This window comes from Diorhabda carinulata, chromosome 5 (genome assembly GCF_026250575.1).
Source record: "Diorhabda carinulata isolate Delta chromosome 5, icDioCari1.1, whole genome shotgun sequence".
In the NCBI taxonomy this organism is placed as follows: Eukaryota; Metazoa; Arthropoda; class Insecta; order Coleoptera; family Chrysomelidae; genus Diorhabda; species Diorhabda carinulata.
This window is the reverse complement of record NC_079464.1, coordinates 27623371-27641854: the sequence shown is the minus strand read 5'-3', so window position 1 is coordinate 27641854 and position 18484 is coordinate 27623371. Positions and strand designations below refer to the sequence as shown.

The following is an 18484-nucleotide window of genomic DNA, read 5'->3' as shown; positions in this document are numbered from 1 at the left end:
CGCAAATCTAGTGAAGAACATGCTGTGGTAAGTTAACGCGATTTCAGGATAGAAACCTTGGAAGTTTGCGTATTTCCCTCGTATTCGGATATAAAAAGTAGAGGAAGAAAGCTAATTTACTCAAAATATTCATATAAAAAATGATTGGATACAATCATTTTTTGGAAAAGTTGCAGAGCATTTAAATTTTTTTTGGATTACGGATCTGGTTTTACTGTGTGGTAGGTAGGAAAGTATTAATTGAAGAATGAAGACATACACTTGAAATAGGTGGCGCTATATTAGGAAAAAATTGTCTGTCAATAAATTTTCGCCTAGAGCTAAATTTGTTGCAAGAAATGCGTTGTTGAATCCAATTCCAGGGGCGTTAATCTGTACATATATGTTTGACTAAAAACTAATCACCACTGAATTTGTGTACAGTAAATGAAAAATAGAAGAAAGTAGGACAAAAAAAAACAAATTCATTAATAAAACAACAGAAGAAACAAAAAAATTATCGATATTAATGGGCTAGTTGACAAAATTTGGAAATTATTTTAAAACTATAGCTTAGCATCTATTTTACCCCAAAAATATATTATTTTAAGAAAAATAGGTTTTTTGCATTAGTATTTTGAGTTTAGAAATTGACCACGACCAAGGCCAAGACTGTCATGGCGTCTTGAATGACGTCACACCTCGCGAAACAGCTCTGTGTTTGTTTATGACAGTCAACTCCACAAATTATTTCTGTGAAGATCATATTAAAGAAAACTTGATGTATCTATTTATAAATGTATAGTAAAAGGAAATAATTTTGCAAATCTATAATAATATACCACACGTAACATATAAAATGTTATGGCTTGATTAAGTTAAAATTATTGAAACTTTGTATTCGCTAACCTCAAAATCAGTTAAGTATTTTCATTCCACAGTAGGTAAATGCGACTCTCTGACTGGTAATTAAATAAAATTTTGTTTGTTCTCCACATAATACTTACATGTAAGTTTTAACACGGACATCCTATGAACAAAAGTAGGTGTTCATTGCAAAAAATTTGTCAAGTATAATGGCGTCAATTTTGAACAAAATAAATGCAATTTGCTTTGTTAAATCCTGATTCCATGGCAAATTATATCTGTCTTTCAAGATTAAACTAAAAACGAACTTTATTAATTTAACAATAATTGTTAAAAACTCGAAATAACCTGGTCACTTTATACAATATGGCGTTTCGCGAGGTGTGACGTCACGCTTTTCTGATTTGTGTTTAATGTCACGTGATTAATCGCCTCATTTTGTCGATTCTATTTTCCAAAACTATTATTAATCTTTTATTATTTTTATAGAAAAGTTGTTAACAACTGAATCTGTTAATAGCATATCGAAAAACGTTTTTTTTTATATATAGAATGAATTTCAAAGGACCTTCTAGAGACAGGGATCACCCTCAAATAATAAATTAAAATGTTATCAATTAATATTGCGTTTCTCTCCAAATATTCTTAGTCCAGTCCAGTCCAGTCCAGTCCACCACAACTAAACCACAATCGGAGTTGTGTTTTTGTGGGCGTTAGCCGATTTTGCCACTGTACGTCACATAAAGAGTGATAAATTTATAATGTCAGAAGCAGCATTTGCCATACGGCTTCAGCATTTTATGGAGCAATCAATACACACATCCGACACACTGTCGCTAACAGCTCTTTGATACTTTTGCGTTGCCTTGCCCTTTGGTAGCCCTACGACCCTTTTTAGCGATCCCGTTGTCCCTTTGGAGACATCATCACGCAAAAATTATGTACGATGCTGGTGTTACAATCGTCTGTTTACAACGACACGCATGTGAATAAGAATATTTTTGAATTCTACGAGGGGTTTTTGATAATTATGTATATTCCTCTATGTCTTCAAGAATTTGCAATCTTTTACAATGAGAAAATGGTTCGAAGCAATAAAAACTGTCTTGTAAGAGATTTACGCAGTGGCAGTTCACTTAAAAAAATCGTTTGATTTATGGATAACCACACAACACACTATGACATTAAAATCGGTCACAAGGAAGATGCCTTCTCAGCCTTTGCTGGATGGGAGGTCTCATTAGGTGTTGAGCCAACACCTAATGGTATTGGTTTCAATGCGGTGAGAATATTTTTGGGAGAAGTGACATATTTCCTTCTTTAACTCACTTAATTTGGAGGTCATAAGCGATAACGCTGTTGGTTACATACCAAAGAGTATTTACAATAATTCTTCGTACTTTCGATTGAAATTTTTCTGGAATTGCTATTCTTGAGTTCGATGCAGTGCTCCATAGTTGAATACCATAACTCCTGATGGGTTTTAGTATGTTGGTGCATGCTCCAAGTTGGTCCAGATGAATTACAAGGTATTTTGCATTCTCTTTTTGTTGCTCGTTTAATATGACAGTTAGACAGGTTCTCTCCACACAGATTTATTTTCATTCACTTTTATTCTCCAAGTTTTTAGCCACAAAGAAATGGCATCCAAGTTTATCTGCAATATATGAGTGGCCATGGCTGGATCCTGGTGAGATACTAACGTGTGTCATCAGCATATGCTGCGGTAGTTAAGTTATTGTGCGTGGAAATATCAGCTGTGTATGTAATCATTGATTTTGACTCGAATGTGTCTGTTCTGCAGGTAGGATTTTGGGATTTGGAAAAGGTTGTGCGGGAGGTCTTTCCTGATTTTATATAGTAGTCTTGTCGAATGCCTGGGCGATATCTAAAAAGGCAGCCGAACAGTATTCTCTGGCTCTCTAAATCCAAATTGGTGGTTAGATATTAACCTGCTGACTTTTAGAATCGATTCTATTTTCTTAATCAGCAGTTTTTCAAGAAGTTTTGACATAACTGGTGATAAGCTTATTGATCTGTAAGGTGTAGTGTCTTTAAGAGGTTTCTCTGGCTTAGGGATAAGTATAATTTGAGCTACCTTCCACAAAATTTGAAAATAATACTGCATTGTATAACTTAAGCCGCTTATTTGATTTTCCGGTAGATTTTTTGGAATGTAATGATTTTATAATGCGAAAATTTCATATAAATATTCCATTTATGGCACATTTAAGATGATTTTTAATTGTAATTCAATGAAATAATATTGATGAATTGATTTATAGCAAAATTTAATTTCAACAATTATGATTGACAATAAATTCGTTTCTGCCTACCTCCCCAACTAAATGCTAGACTCATAAAGATCGTAGTTAGAGCAGAAATCAAACGTGCCCCCTTCGGAACCGAACAGGTAGATATATATTGCACAATTGAACACAGCGAAGATTATTTGGGGATTATCAAGGGAGAAACGGGAGATGATTGAATATAACGAGCAGGAATTTAGGGTTGTTTTAATATTGACTAAATCCCGTTTAACATCCCGTCGTTGTCGATATTTGCCGGAGTAATAGCATTAGTATAGTATCATCCGACTTATATTCTTAAAAGAGCGTAACGATTGTAACTATTGATAATAAAATATCCAGTGGGCAATATGAGCAAAATTGAAGCGAACATACTCAGTGAAATAGATACTCGAACACCCGATAAAAATTAGTAAGATAGGAACGATATAAATTTCACTACAATCGTGTAAAGATAATTATTAAGTCCAATAATAGATTGAAGTTTTACGACATACTCATTAATCAGTTAAAGCTTAACCTTCTTCCGATTATGTACAACAAATATTAAATTGGGAGTTAAAGTAGGAGGTTCCACCAATAGAGTGGGTAGATAACGTGAAAATAATTCAAACCGTTTGCTTTCATTTTCAAAAACTTTTTGAAGAAGTGGTCGAGGAATACTCCCGATCTTTTCTTTAATATTGTGTCTCAAATCTGTCAAATTTCGGGGATTATTCTCCTATACCACGCTCTTAAGATAACCCCAAAATAAAAAATCAGGTAGGGCGAAGTCAGGAGTCCGAGGTGGCCATTTAATATCACCTCTTCGTGAACTCACCTTTTGTGGGAACAATTAGTGCAATGCAGCTAAAGAGTTGTTGCAGCTGAAGCCCGAAAAAATTTCGTATCATGTCGACTTAGCGTGCCTGTTATCTTCATAAAAGTAGGGCCCAATAATGCAGTTCGCTGACATAGCGACCCACAGACCCACACGGTGACTTTAGGGCTGTGGAATGAACGTTTATGTGATTCATTTCTATCCAAAAACGACTATTTTGGCGATTTACATATCTATCTTACTTAATCATTTCCATGTAGGGCTTGCATAATCTGAATTTTATAGGCGTTTAGGTGTAAATCAGATCGTATTATGTGGTGAATTGTCGCTCTTGATAATCCCAGTTGGAAATCACGATTTCTGACGCTGAGTCGAGGCTGCGGGCTTACAGAATCTGCTACTGACTGAACGTTTCCAGGCGTTCTTGCAGTCCTTCGACGGCCATGATCAATTTCACCAATAATGTTTTCAGTAGTATTGACTGTCTGGATCCAAGCTTGCATTGCTTGGAGCTACTGCTACTGACTGAACGTTTCCAGACGCTCTGGCAGTCCTTCAACGACCATAATCAATTTCGCCAATAGTGTTTTCAGTAGTATTAACTGTCTGGATCCAAGCTTGCATTGCTTGGAGCTACTGCTACTGGCTGAACGTTTCCAGACGCTCTTGCTGTCCTTCGACGACCATAATCAATTTCGCCAATAGTGTTTTCAATAGTATTGACTGTCTGGATCAAAGCTTGTATTGTTTGGAGCTATTGTTACCTACTGAACCTTTCCAGGCGCTCTTGCAGTCCTTTGACGGCCATAATCAATTTCGCCAATAGTGTTTTCAGTAGTATTAACTGTCTGGATCCAAGCTTGCATTGCTTGGAGCTACTGCTACTGACTGAACGTTTCCAGGCACTCTTGCAGTCCTTCGACGGCCATAATCAATTTCGCCAATAATGTTTTCAGTAGTATTGACTGTCTGGATCCATGCTTGCATCACTTGGAGCTACTGCTACTGACTGAACGTTTCCAGGCGCTCTTGCAGTCCTTCGACGGCCATAATCAATCTCGCCAATAGTGTTTTCAGTAGTATTGACTGTCTGGATCAAAGCTTGTATTGTTTGGAGCTATTGCTACCTACTGAACCTTTCCAAGCGCTTTTGCAGTCCTTCAACGACCATAATCAATTTCGCCAATAGTGTTTTCAGTAGTATTAACTATCTGGATCCAAGCTTGCATTGCTTGGAGCTACTGCTACTGACTGAACGTTTCCAGATGCTCTTGCAGTCCTTCGACGACCATAATCAATTTCGCCAATAGTGTTTTCAATAGTATTGCTTGTCTGGATCCGAACTAAAATTGTTGTATCGCTTGGAGCTTCCGCAATGTTGCGTAATCGATAATGTAGCCGATACAACCGTCGAACTCGAATAATACTATATTACTAGTAAGGTACTATAATATAATAATAATAATAATAATAATAATAATAATAATAATAATAATACTTGCCTACAACTTATCAAATAAAAACAATAATAAATGTTCGAAGTGGGTACCTTGCACTTCTACTTATTTCCGGAGTCTACACGAAGGATATTTCTTTGAACTTGAAGAGGATTCCAAAGCTTAGCTTTATAGCGTCACAATGGAAGTTTATTCTATCCACCAATTCGTTTCTCGTGTTTAGCGGTGTTGCATGTACAAGCTTTTGAGTAGCGATTGTCTCAAAGACACAGTTACACTGCAAATTAACCTTGATGCCATCTGCATTTGGTTCAAACAATGACGCCTTGAAATAAATGAAGAAAAATCCATCCAGGTTACTTTCATACAGAGAAAGGGCATCAACTGTCACATTTAACGGTAATTTCTTACAAAAATAAATAAAAGAAGCCGTTATCTATCTTCAGGATAGTCTCTAAGAACAATTGTCGGTTTGTTTTTGAAAACGACATTCTCTAAAGACAATTGTCAGTTCGATTTTGTAGACTTTCCAGATTCTATATAGTGAAGAATATTGTTCTTGAATAAATGGTAGTAGGTTTTCTTGGGATCGGTGGATCAGATTGAAATAATCTTTGTTCACATCAGTTTACTAATAACCTCAATATAATCAACGTTTCTGAGAAGCAGCCATTTCACAAGTGCAATTCCCTACTCATAACTATTCATAATAATTGTTGGATTTGTATTCTTGCCTTGATAGATATGTTAATGAGGTTTTGTTTTTTATTCAGTTATACTTTTTAACATTAAATCTCCAAGAAACGTGATTGAAAGCTCACCTCAACGTTTTATTCAGAAATCAATCAACTTAATCGTTATATGTAATACCTCCCGTACTTTCGCACACCGTATTATTTCCAAGTCAACTATAAATAAAAGGAAAAAATCTCGAACGCGTAAAGTCCATCACTAACAAGCAAAATTTATTCCAGTGAGCAATCAAGTATCGGACCTCCCTCGGAGCTCCTGGGGGATAGTTAGATCTGGATGATCAGGAACAAAGAAAGGTGAATGCGACGCCCTGGGTAGAGTAAGGAACGCCCGGTGAGGAGTTCCACTGTGGTCCGCGCTCCCACACGAAGCATTCAACTGAGAATTCTCATTCCGATGCAGTAGAACCCTCTTTAGTGATTGCGGATTTTACCATTTTACCTTGAACGAACTCATTAATTCTAAATTGGAAGGAATTAGTGGATGTTAATTTGAAATTAGGTTATACGACTTTTTATTGTAATTTATTTCATTTTAAAACCTAAAAACTAAACAGTAGAAATGATTAAGATGAATGAAAAAACATGAAATTGTTAAAAAACCTTTACTTTATAAACTTGTATTACCACATCGTGCTGTTATTGCATCTTAAATCTTTTTATCGACATTATTAATGCTTTGAAGAAGATTTCAAATTTTCAATTTTTCCTCAATTGAATCCACTATTTCCTGATAATTGTGTCCATAACTCTTAATATCATTCTATACAAGTTTAATGAGCTTAATTCTTGCTGACCAATCCATAACAGTATGGTATTAAGTTTCGTTCTAGTACCTACTGGTTTGATTGCGCTGTTGTGACTTCAAAATGCCTAACCTAGGCCCCACTTATTTGTTTTAAATAAATTCTCCGCTCCAAACTGTCCACGAATCTTCTCCAAAAACTATTATCTTCAATATAAGCTGTCCATTGTTCCTAATAGATTGGTTTAACGGTCATCCAATCATAGTAGAAGCCTTTCTTATTCGAGTAGATAATCAACTAGGCAAGAGCAAATTGAACACCTGCTTGGTGATGCGCGGGGGTTAATTTCGTACAACCACTCATTTCGAGTCTCACCATCATCAAGTGGTTATGACGTGGTGACTCAAATACGTGACTCAGCAGGTGTAATATCCAAAATTATCACTCTGCCAGTCGAAAATATTTTTTCAAGTTATACTTCGAGTATTTTCGTATAAAATAACATTTGTATGAACATAAATATGAGTAGAGCTACTTCTTACAAAATCTAAAATGGGAAAATGAACTATTGCAACTTCTCCTGTTATCTATGCTCATACCAGTTCAATCTGGTATAGTTCGCAATGATATTATGATGGAGATCTAACCTAACTTCTATTACTTATGTAGTTCTGAGGAAAAATATCTATCATTCATTCGAACCATTATTTAAAAACATCAGGAGCCTTTAACAAAACCGTTTGAACTGCCGATGTGTACTTTTATCAGTCTGCGCTCCTGTCTTCGACTTGTCAAAGTTTCATTTTGTCAAAATTCATTTGGTGGATGTCCTTCGAAGTTTTATGTTCTGTAGTTCTGTAATGGATTTTTTTTCATAATCTATATGATATTAGAGAATTCAATCAATAATATAATAAATAAAAAGCTGATAAGTTCTCAGCTTTAACCAAAAACTCAAACAGAATTACGTCCGATCTCCCCTATCGTTCCCTTCAATATCTCGTAAGTTGATTCCTCGCATTTCTCTACTCTCATAGCTGGCTGCGATATGGATTGCCGGATTACGATTAATTGTTGCTAAGTAACCATCGGTAACGCGGGTCAAGTGGAACGGCGACGCCCTCCACTTGACTACTCGCTACTCGACGCCAACCGTCGCTAGCTAGTCCGAAGATATTGCATTCTTCCGACTGTTAACGGGGAATTCGTAATTTGCTACCGGTGTTTCGTAATTAGCTATTCTTGGAGACGTTAAGATTATACCGACATCGCCACTCGAATGAAAAAAAATGTTTATAAGCCCAGCCACGCATCATTTAAACACATATCAATTTTTATTTTGATTTCTATAAAAAATTAATTCCGATAGACGTTTTATATACTTGTTTCTTGTATTTATTATATAAATCCGTTTACATTTAAAGGAGGTGTATGGAAAATATCAGGATCAACAACTAAATTTACATCGCTTGTAAATATATAATTCGAACATATTGAAAACTTATTAAAAATCCGATTAGGAAGCGAATAATTATAAGGAAAATGTTAGTAGAAATTCTCTTGTGTTATCCAAATACAAAATAAAAAAATATAGAAAACGTTATGACACTGAGGATGAAAGAAAATATGTGAATGACGTATGACATATTGAGAGCAATGAATTTCTGTTATCCTGATAAGAAATGCCATCTGTTATTAGGCTTCAAATTTTTCAAAGTTTTGTTGTTACTTTTAATTTCCAAAAATTACACTTCTTGGTTCATTTTTTAAAAAAAACTATTCCTGAAATGACAATTTTGCAGAAGACAAAATACGACGTTAAATAAAAACACTCTCTCTCCGAAGACAATTTTTTTGTTTTTGTAAAACCAGTTTTGAAAGATAACAAGAAATGCTTGGTTTTAGACACAAATGAAGGTTTGTTTATCGAAATGACAGATTTTAATACAAAGTTTAGTTTTTGAAAAAAATGTTTCCAAAGGCAAATGACGTTTGTGCTTTTGCAGACGACAAGTTATGTATAGATAGGACGGTGTAGTTTTTACAGAAGACAGTTTCAAATGACAAATAACGGTTTATTAATGGAAAAGACAAATTCTACAGACAAATAACGATTCGTTGTTGAAAACCACTGTTTCTAAAGACAAATAGTATTTTGTTTTTGCAGAAGAAAGTTTCCAATTATAAACGACACATATTATGGTTTTATTTTTTCAGTAGATAATTTTTAAATACAAAAGCTAGGCTTTGCAGAAGACAGTTCCTGAAAACAAATGTCTATTTATTTTTGCAGATTTATGGAGAATACAGGCAGATATTTTGTTTTTGTAAAAAAAGTTTCTAATAATATTTTATATTTTATATTTAAAACAAATTGCGCAGTTTCAAAAGATAAATAACGATTAGTTTAAAAAAAAATGTTTCTAAAGACCAATGATATAAATTGTTTTCGCAGAAGGCAGTTTCTGATCAAAAATGACAGTTTATTTTTTGATAAAGACAGTTTCTAAGGACAAATGTTGGTTCGATTTTGATAATGACGGTTTTTAAAGACATGAAGGTTCATTTTTAGAAAAAACTCTTCAGTTTTTATAGACAAATAACCATTAGTTTTCAAAAAGACTGATTTTAAAGAAAAATGATGCTTTTGTTGATAAATGACGGTTTGTTTTCGAAAAAAACAGTTTTTAGATAGAACAGAAATGATGAAAGCTTCTTTTTGACCAGTTTTTCTATGATCTTAGATAATTGGGCAAAAATTCGACTCTTCAAAAGAAATGTGTTAATGAACGAAGTTTAATTACTGATTTAGATACAAAAATACGAACTGAGTTCATAGTAGGATTGATATTGGGCAGTCAAGGATCGTAAGCACTTAGGCTAATAAGCCCGTCGTATTTCCTTGAAAAGCCAATCAGGCACTTCGATTCCTACACAATGAGCAATAAATGTTGATGATTGACTTTCCATTTGGTGTGTTGAGTTCGCACTAATGTTCGTAGAAGTTCGGGAACCTAAGGGGTAACAATTGGTAAAGATTATGTAGCTTCTCCATCCCTAAATACATTCATACACCTATACAGCTGGATTTGTGATTCTTCCTCACCTTCAGTTTGGATAGGATTGATTATAGCATCATCGGTGATTTTCTATGTCTGTTAACTGAAACTTCTAAGAAGAATTGGTGTGAACCACGATAAAAGCTAATTTCTTCCAAAAAATTTTATTTCTTCAGGTTTTGATGGACTTTGTCTAAAGGAATTTATTTCACGTTGATTTTCCTTGGTTGAATTATTCCTTCGTTTCTTATCTTTTTGGAAGGTGCAGCTTGATTGTAGTTCTTTAAATAGGAGATATGAAATCGGTTTTGGAGCAGATAGTTTAAGGCATTTAGCAGTGTATGACGTAATTGAAAAAGCCGTTGCAGCTCAAGCAGATTTCGAATTAGTTTTGCATCCGCTTTATTATCCAGGTTTTGACCACAGCGATTACCGGCGGGTTCCAGAGCTTCGTTTTAGGATAAGGTGGGATTAATAATATATTTTAGTTGTATATTTTATTTATATTTAAAAACACAGTTACTCGACAATACAGTGCAGATTTTCTATATGTAGGTAAATGCGATGCAAATAAATACAGACGAAAGTGAAGAAGTATTTACTATGAAACTTTCATTTGATGTTTGAAAATTTTGTAATTTTGAAAAGGTGCTCCAAAAACACAAATAAACGGCAATTAAAACAAAAAAAAATCATCCCTGATAATGATGGAATAATAAATAGTAAATTGTACGAGAAAAACAATCAAATTTGCTTAAATTCAATAAATTTTGTTATTTCTTTCAATCGTATCATTAACATCTCATTTGCCTATTAATCATTTGAGTCTAAATCGAAATACTGTACAGATAATTATTTGTTACATCTATAAATAATTTACTATTTACAATATTATTAAACAATTTTATTGCAAATCAATTTTTGTAATATAATAATAGATGAATTAACAATTTTTTTTGTGTTACCCATGTTTTCCTATTTCAGTTTAAGCCCCAATATGTAATTTATTGTTATTTACCCACAATCACTATAATAGAAGTACATAATTCGCCCCTCATGCAAAACCATAAAACTTGTTCGACTTTTGTAGTATTTCGAAACCCCATAAACGTAAAAATGTTAATGAGCTGCACAGATTTCGTGATTTTGTATATTTTTCGATACAAAATATCGAACAGTTTATATTGGAAAAAAGTTTTTCATTTTGTACTTTGCAAGAGGCAATTTCTATCAGTGTAGATTAGTTTTAAGCCAAATTATCGATTGAGCTTTTTGATTTTAATTTATCACCCGCCTTTTCATTACATCTTGTATACTCAGCGTTTCTCAACCTTTTAGTATTTAAGCCCAACTTACAATAGCAATTTTTATAACGCCCTCCCTAAATTTCCCATTTCGTAGAAAAATACAGTCCACGCTGTAACGGTTTAGCGTTCTTTTACTTTAAGCTGGGGATTCCCTGAATTGTTGCGCAAAGCTAGGTTTCCACAAATATGTACATAATAGGTTCGTTCCAACCCATCAAAGAATCGTCCTTGGTACGGTGACGATTCTGCGCAATAGAGATTCCGTGTTGCAACCGGGAGGAACGTATCGGCCGAGGCAGTTCAGGTTATAGCAGGATTTCCACCGATTGATCTCATGATAGCTGAGAGATGCTTCCTATATAAAATAGGAGGCAGGTTAGCCGACAACAGATAGATGGCAAGAGAGAGAACATTCAAAAAGTGGCAGGAGAGGTGGGATAGTCTGGAGACGAAGGCCCAGTGGAGAAGCTGGGTCATGTACAAACTTAGAACCACTTCTAACTACGCAGATTCTGACGGGACATGGATCGTTCGGTTTCTTCACTAAGAGGATCCGTAAGACCGTGGATGACACATGTGCCTCATGTGGGCAAAGGGACGACCCGGCCCATGTCCTTTATGAATGTGTACGATGGGGTGAGAAGAAGTGAAGACTGAAGGAGCTACTAGGCGGAGACTTGCCACCGACAACTGAGATCACAGGTGAGATGCTTAAAGACAGGGAGACCTGGAAGGCGGTAACGACTTTTATGACCGATGTGATGACCAAAAAGGAGAAAGAAAATAGGATCACCCAAGGATAGAAACTTAGGAAAAAAGGAAACATGGGAGGTACGCTGATGTAATGACAACTTGTTGTCCTCCCGGCGTACGCAACTCCCAAAGGATTTAGGAAGGAGGAGGGTGTTTTAGTGGGTGGGAGAGTCCCACACAAAGTGACAGCATTGCACCCGTCCGCTGTGAGGATGGAATTAGCTTCCACCCCACCTCAGGGCCAAAAAAAAGGTTAGGTTAGGTGACAAATATCATGATCTTCAGTTTTTATCATGAACAAACAAAAAAAGAAAGCAACCAAAGAAAATATTCCACTAATATGCAAGCAATTAGAAGATTTAATTCTAGTGAAGCCAATCTCAAATTAGTGCTGTATTGAATTTGTCAACTTTAACAATAAGGACACTTCTTAAGAATGAAGAGTCTTGGTCAAGCTCTGCAGCTATAATTGAACGCCATTAAGCCAATCTGTCATAACGGTAAAAGCTTAAGAATTTTGAATTACATTCAGGCCGAGACAAGTGAAACTTTCATTACTAGTCGAGGATGATTCAATAGATTTAAACATCGAAATAAACATAAAGATATAGAAATAGCAGCAAGTGTTGATACGAAAGCGGTGGCTGAATTTCCAGCGACATTAAAAATAATAATTGAACAAGGAAACCATCTTCCAGAATTGGTTTTAAATGTTGATCTGTTTTAGAAACGAATGCCAAAATGAACATTCTATTCCGTGAAGAGGAACGACCACCAGGATTTAAAGTACAAAAAATCGCTTATACTAGATGATAACGCAAGCGGAGTTTTCAAATTAAAACCACTACTAGTTTACCACAAGAGCAAGAAAGACGTAGGATTGGATTGTTGAGCATTTCTGGTCGTGTGTTAATCGTTATTACTATTAATTAAATGATCCAAGCCACCCGACAATATCCATTCCAGTCGAAGTGGTTTGTTTTAACCAATTTTAAGGCTTGAAGCGAACATCTAAGCAGATGGATGGAAACAGACGGAGAAGAGAAGTCATCAATAAGAGAATTTTGGAACAACTACAATATTATGAATGTCGCAGAAAACACAAGCCTTTCTTTGAATCAAATAACAGAAAGATCTTGGTAAAGGAGAATAGAAAAAGATTTGGCTAGATGAAAGTAAGAGCTAAGAACACTCTGTCTGTATGGATGAAATGTGAAAGACGTCGAAGAAATAACTCAAGAAACAGCAGCTAGTCTTTCTAATACCAAACCAAAATGAATTTTTTAGTTTGGTGTTTGTAAAAAGGAGTTTGATCACTATAACTGATATTATGGACCAATTCAAAAGCCAGACAATGAATAATGAATGCTTTATCAACAACATTGGATGCTTTCTAGACAGAAAGGCAAAAAACTGGAAACACTGAAGAGACTGAATGATTTGACTGACTTTATTTGTTTTATTTTAGTATATTCGTTTATATTGTTTTTATTTTTGTAAGAAATGTCTATCCAACTTCCCATAACTCCTTTATTTACATGTTAGCTTCGTTTAGCACTGTTTAGCGTTATGTTCTACATTGATTGGACGTATCCAACGCGTTAAGCGGGGTCTTACTGTATTGTATCTGGTTCCTTTTTTCAGTGCAAGGGAATTTCATTGTGAATTTGTTGGTAACACTGTTTTACGTCAAACGAAAGTTATAACCACATTTATCAATAAAATTAGCTTCGTAATACTGTATTGAAGGCAATTATGGAAAGGAAAAATCGTGATAACTGATTTTCTGCTTTAGAAAATGCATTTTGCGAAAAGAATCATATTTGATACTTTGCACGTTTACGGTAAAAGTTGAAATGATTTCTTTTAAACAAAATAAATACGTTTTTGCTAATTAAATTGTTATTCTATTGTTTATTGATATTCATTTTGTCGTTTTTACATCAAGACAAATTATTTTTATCAATTAACTGAATTTACTTCATAACGGGGCTCGGATGATTGTGTGACTCACAGTTCTGGAAAGGTCTAGATTACCAAATGGGTAGATAACAAACTGGTAATTTTTGGTTCCACATATGTAGGTGCCGAGCCACCCGGGACTATAAAGCGTTAGGTCACAGCAATAAAAGGGAGAAAATGAGACAATTTGAAATTAGGCGAGAATTTCTGAAACCATTGGTGACATTGATACTGAAACACACTGTTTACTGCTACCACTACACAAACACTCACAATTACACTGTCTGATCAGCGTTTCGATAACCAAGTTATCGTCTTCAGAGACTTCAAGTGCTTTGAAACTTTATTGTATTACGTTTTAAAGTTATTCATAAAGATAAAAGGAAATCAGCACGAAAAACAAAATGATGGTATATCGACCAATATTAACACGTGGAAATAAAAGCTGAGTTTGACAAACTGAATATAAAGTTGAGATGTATAGAGAGTGAAAGGGAATAAAACGAATAAAACGAAAAATGAATCAATAACTGAAACGATGAAAAAAAAAAAGATTTAAACTTGTAGCTGGAATGACAAACACGATACTAGTCAAATAACAAGAGGAAGAGAAGAAGACATGTTGGAAAGAAGAGAACAAGGCACCAAGAGAAAATTATGACAAAAGAATGGGCCAAGTTTGTTTATAAAAAGAATGAACAGATGGGACTCGGATCTACATCCATGGGCAGGAAGTAGTAAAATTAAGAATAAATATAAGAACTTTGAACTCAATTTTTCTAACTGTTGGCTAACTATTGGCTTCCTTTGGAGGTTAGTTTTGTTTCAAATAAATTTTTGGAAGACCCTTACGTAAATTATGCGTCACATCACAAAACTTTGGACATCCCGTATATGTAGAAAGAAGGAAAAGAATAATAAATTGCAATTTCAAAATAATTGCCGACTTTTAGTATTTCACAAGATTAATTTCATGCGGCAGTTGACTGATATTTATAATAATTAAATAGCATATTAGGTTCCTTATGTGGATTAGTTTTTTAAATAATAATAGTGTCGTCTTTTCTTTCGCTTTATGTACTAGTGTCCCCCACGTAGAGTCCCAGGCGGCGCACCCTACAGGCTGAGAAACGGCGATTTAACCCTAGGCAAATGATAAACGCGACACGCCCTATGACAATGTGTGATAAAATTGAATTTTCGGGTGATAAATAGGTATCTGAAATGCAAATAACATTTGTAATATAAACAATTGCACTATTTCTTTTGTTGTTTTCCGATTAAAGAAATTATTAAAACAGAAAAAAAATTGCAATCATAATATGTAATAATTTCTTTTTATTTACAAAATACGAGTATTATTCCAATTTACAAATTTCTTATTTACACATAAGAATCACATAATACAAATTTATACAGAAGAATTGGTTTACAGAGTACAACACCCTGTATGAACGCTTTGTCAAGTTTTCTAGTTCAAAACGTCAAAAATCCTTTGGGGTAAATCAATTTCTATTAATGACACCACTTCTTATAATTATTTCTTTACAAGCTAACAATTTTTACTATTTAATTATAGGTACTAGTTGTTTTTTAGGGGTCTAAGGGAAGTTTAATAACTTCTAAGTACCTTCAAATTTTGTGGCATCTTATTTCTTCCAAAAAAATTAGACTGTCGGTCAAATAATTTCTGTTTAAAAATATCTTAAGTGGTTTGAAATCCAAACATAGTTCAAAATACTTGATGCAAAAAATTCGGGTAAAATTTTTCTCATACGAACCCTCGTTTCTGAGTTACAGCATTTGCGAAATCAAAACTTATATTTAAGTATATTTTGTAAATTATTCATTCGAACATTATGAATTTTTAATGAACGATTCAGTATGTCTATATAGTGTGATTAGCGATAATTTTATACTAGTATCTAAAGGCCAGGGGCGGCTCATGCCCAATGGTTAGCAATCTAAAAATAGCAAAAATGAATTTTTCAATCGATTTTTTAACAAAAAGATACTATTTGTTTAACTCCATAAAAATGATGGTTTAGGAGATATGTAGATTTTTAGATTGTTGTAAATGCTAAGAAAACTGTTCGCCATAAAGAGACATTCCGAAGAAAATTATCATGAATTGAAATTATTGAAACATAATCGAACATTTCTAAATGAACTGCATACTGTCGAACCTCGAGTAAGGAAAAAAATGAAATGTAGAAAAATTTAGTTGGTAAGCTTAGAATTTATGTAAGTTCTAATTTCTCAATCTTAAAGGCTCAGAAACGAGAGGTCGTATGGAAAAAGTTTTTTATGTCACAGTTTGTACTTTACCGTACAAAAATAAACTGAAAATTGTATAAAAAATTTGGAGGAATGACGAATATACGAGGATATATTGAAAAATTCTTAGCTCTTAGCAAACTTTACACTGACACTTCTAATAAGTTATTGTTCGTTGCTACGGTAACGCAATATTTTGTTTATATATGAAACTGGTCTAGGCTAACTAAATATCAATATATCCCCGTATATTCTTTATTCAAACTAGAAATTGAACTGTATTTTTATGGGTCTAAGCCATCGCAACTTGTTCGAGAGTGTCTTTCTGAATCGTTCTACTGAGTACAAGTTATTTGATGGAGAATTTTCAACTTTGATGATCCATCTTGACATTTAGTGATGAAACATTCCAAATCAATAACGATTATGCCGCAAACTTTGAGAAAATATTAGAAAACCCTGTTATTGCTGCATTTATTTATTTTCAATTTCTGAACTGGTAGAAGTCATTTGATTTCCACGTGAATAAATCTACTCCTTTCTGAGCTACTTCAAGATTCTTCTCACAAATTCCTTTACCACTTTTTTGAAAATGAATTTTCACAATTCTAGTTAATTTACAAATTTCAATAATTATTTAAGTACGACTCTCTTCCAAAGTGAAACTAGAGATCATTTTTTTAAATTAGTTGATTGAAAATGAGTTTAGTTATAGATAAAATACGTATACGTCATTACAAAATAATTTTTATAACCACTTTGTTATAGTATACTTCTAGCAGTACTTTCAAAAATATCGTGAAATATATAGGGTGTTCCAAGTAAAATTTCCAACTTCACTATCTCGAAAACTTCGCAAGAAATATCAAAACGATCAATTTTAATTTAGATAGGATTGATTTTTATACCAGTTCTACACTTTTTGTCGCGGTAACACCCAAAACAACCCCTCGAAACACATTAAATGGTAACAGTCTCATGCGGTGTACCAAATTTGGTATTTTTAAGTTGGATGGTGGTGAATAAATTTAATTTTTTTCGTCATTTTGAACCTTACTGCAATTCCTCAGGGATTCAACTTAGCATAGAGGAAATTGACCACAGGTGTCATATTTTGAGCGCAACAGTATTTTGTGATTTTTGGTACTCTTCTGGATTCCTTTAATTTTTACCCCAAAACAGTCAAAACATTAGTGGTGTCCCCCACATTAAATTCATTCATTCAGGGGGGAAATATAATGTTTATTTGCTGGTGATTCGATCATACCTTAAAGCAATTCAGATATGCCATCCTTACAATCTATTATGATCAAGCTCTTGGTACTATTGAGGCCTGGTCTCCGAACAAAAAATAATCGACAACTACCACCAAGTCAGATAATGCCGGAATTGACCAGAACTATTTGAAAAAATTTGATTTTTTGTTGTTTGTATGAGTTGTATTGGTCCGAACTTAACAAATTTTTGAACGAGAATGTTCAGGATTGATAATTTCAAGAATATCTCCGATCCTAGAAGATTTTATTAGTTATCAAAAGAAAATCAAACTAAATAAAACTAACAGTAGCGTATCAGTTCGTTAGAGGGATAAAACGTAGTTCGAAACTACGATAAACATACAACCCCATGTAGATTAACTATGATCCGTTTTGGAAATAATTGGGGGTGAAAATTTCGATCGGATCACCCTATATTATCTAAATTTATGCCAATAGCTCACTTTTTACACATCCCCGCAGTACACTAGTCCGTACTGTTCGTAACAAAAGTTTTCAACTTCGTACTACCAAGCCCGAGTCTGTAATGGCAGATAACCGGCGCATTGCTGTTGGTAATTCCCCTGCTGTCGATAAGCCATAGCTAAACCGCCATTCGCCATACACTGCGTTTGCTGTTGAGGTGGTTGGCAAGCTGGAGATTGTTGCGTTCGAGTAGTATCGGATGATGTACTCGAAGTTGCGGTTTGATTCGTATTGTTACCACCACCAGAACAAGGTTTACCGTCTTTGACTAGAACTGGAACCGCCACTCGGCGTGGAGAGCTCGATGACTGAAACAAACATAAACAAAATTAATTGAATCGGAATTGTGTAATACCGTACTTTTTACCATTTTTTCTATTTTTTATAAAACGTACTGCGTCGTTAATAAATGAGGGGGGATGATTAAAGTAATAAGATTAAAGTAAAGCAATTG

General features: G+C 34.3%; 1 protein-coding gene across 1 annotated transcript in view; it reads right to left on the bottom strand.

Annotated features, from left to right (window-relative positions):
• Window positions 1-10471: 10471 nt before the first annotated feature.
• LOC130893849 (homeobox protein Nkx-2.1-like) overlaps window positions 10472-18484 on the bottom strand; it is a 72844-nt gene continuing 64831 nt past the window's right edge. Inside the window, exon 7 of the mRNA XM_057800269.1 lies at window positions 10472-18338. Coding sequence (XP_057656252.1) covers window positions 18072-18338 — 267 coding nt within the window. The 3' untranslated portion in view covers window positions 10472-18071. The remainder of the gene's footprint in view (window positions 18339-18484) is intronic.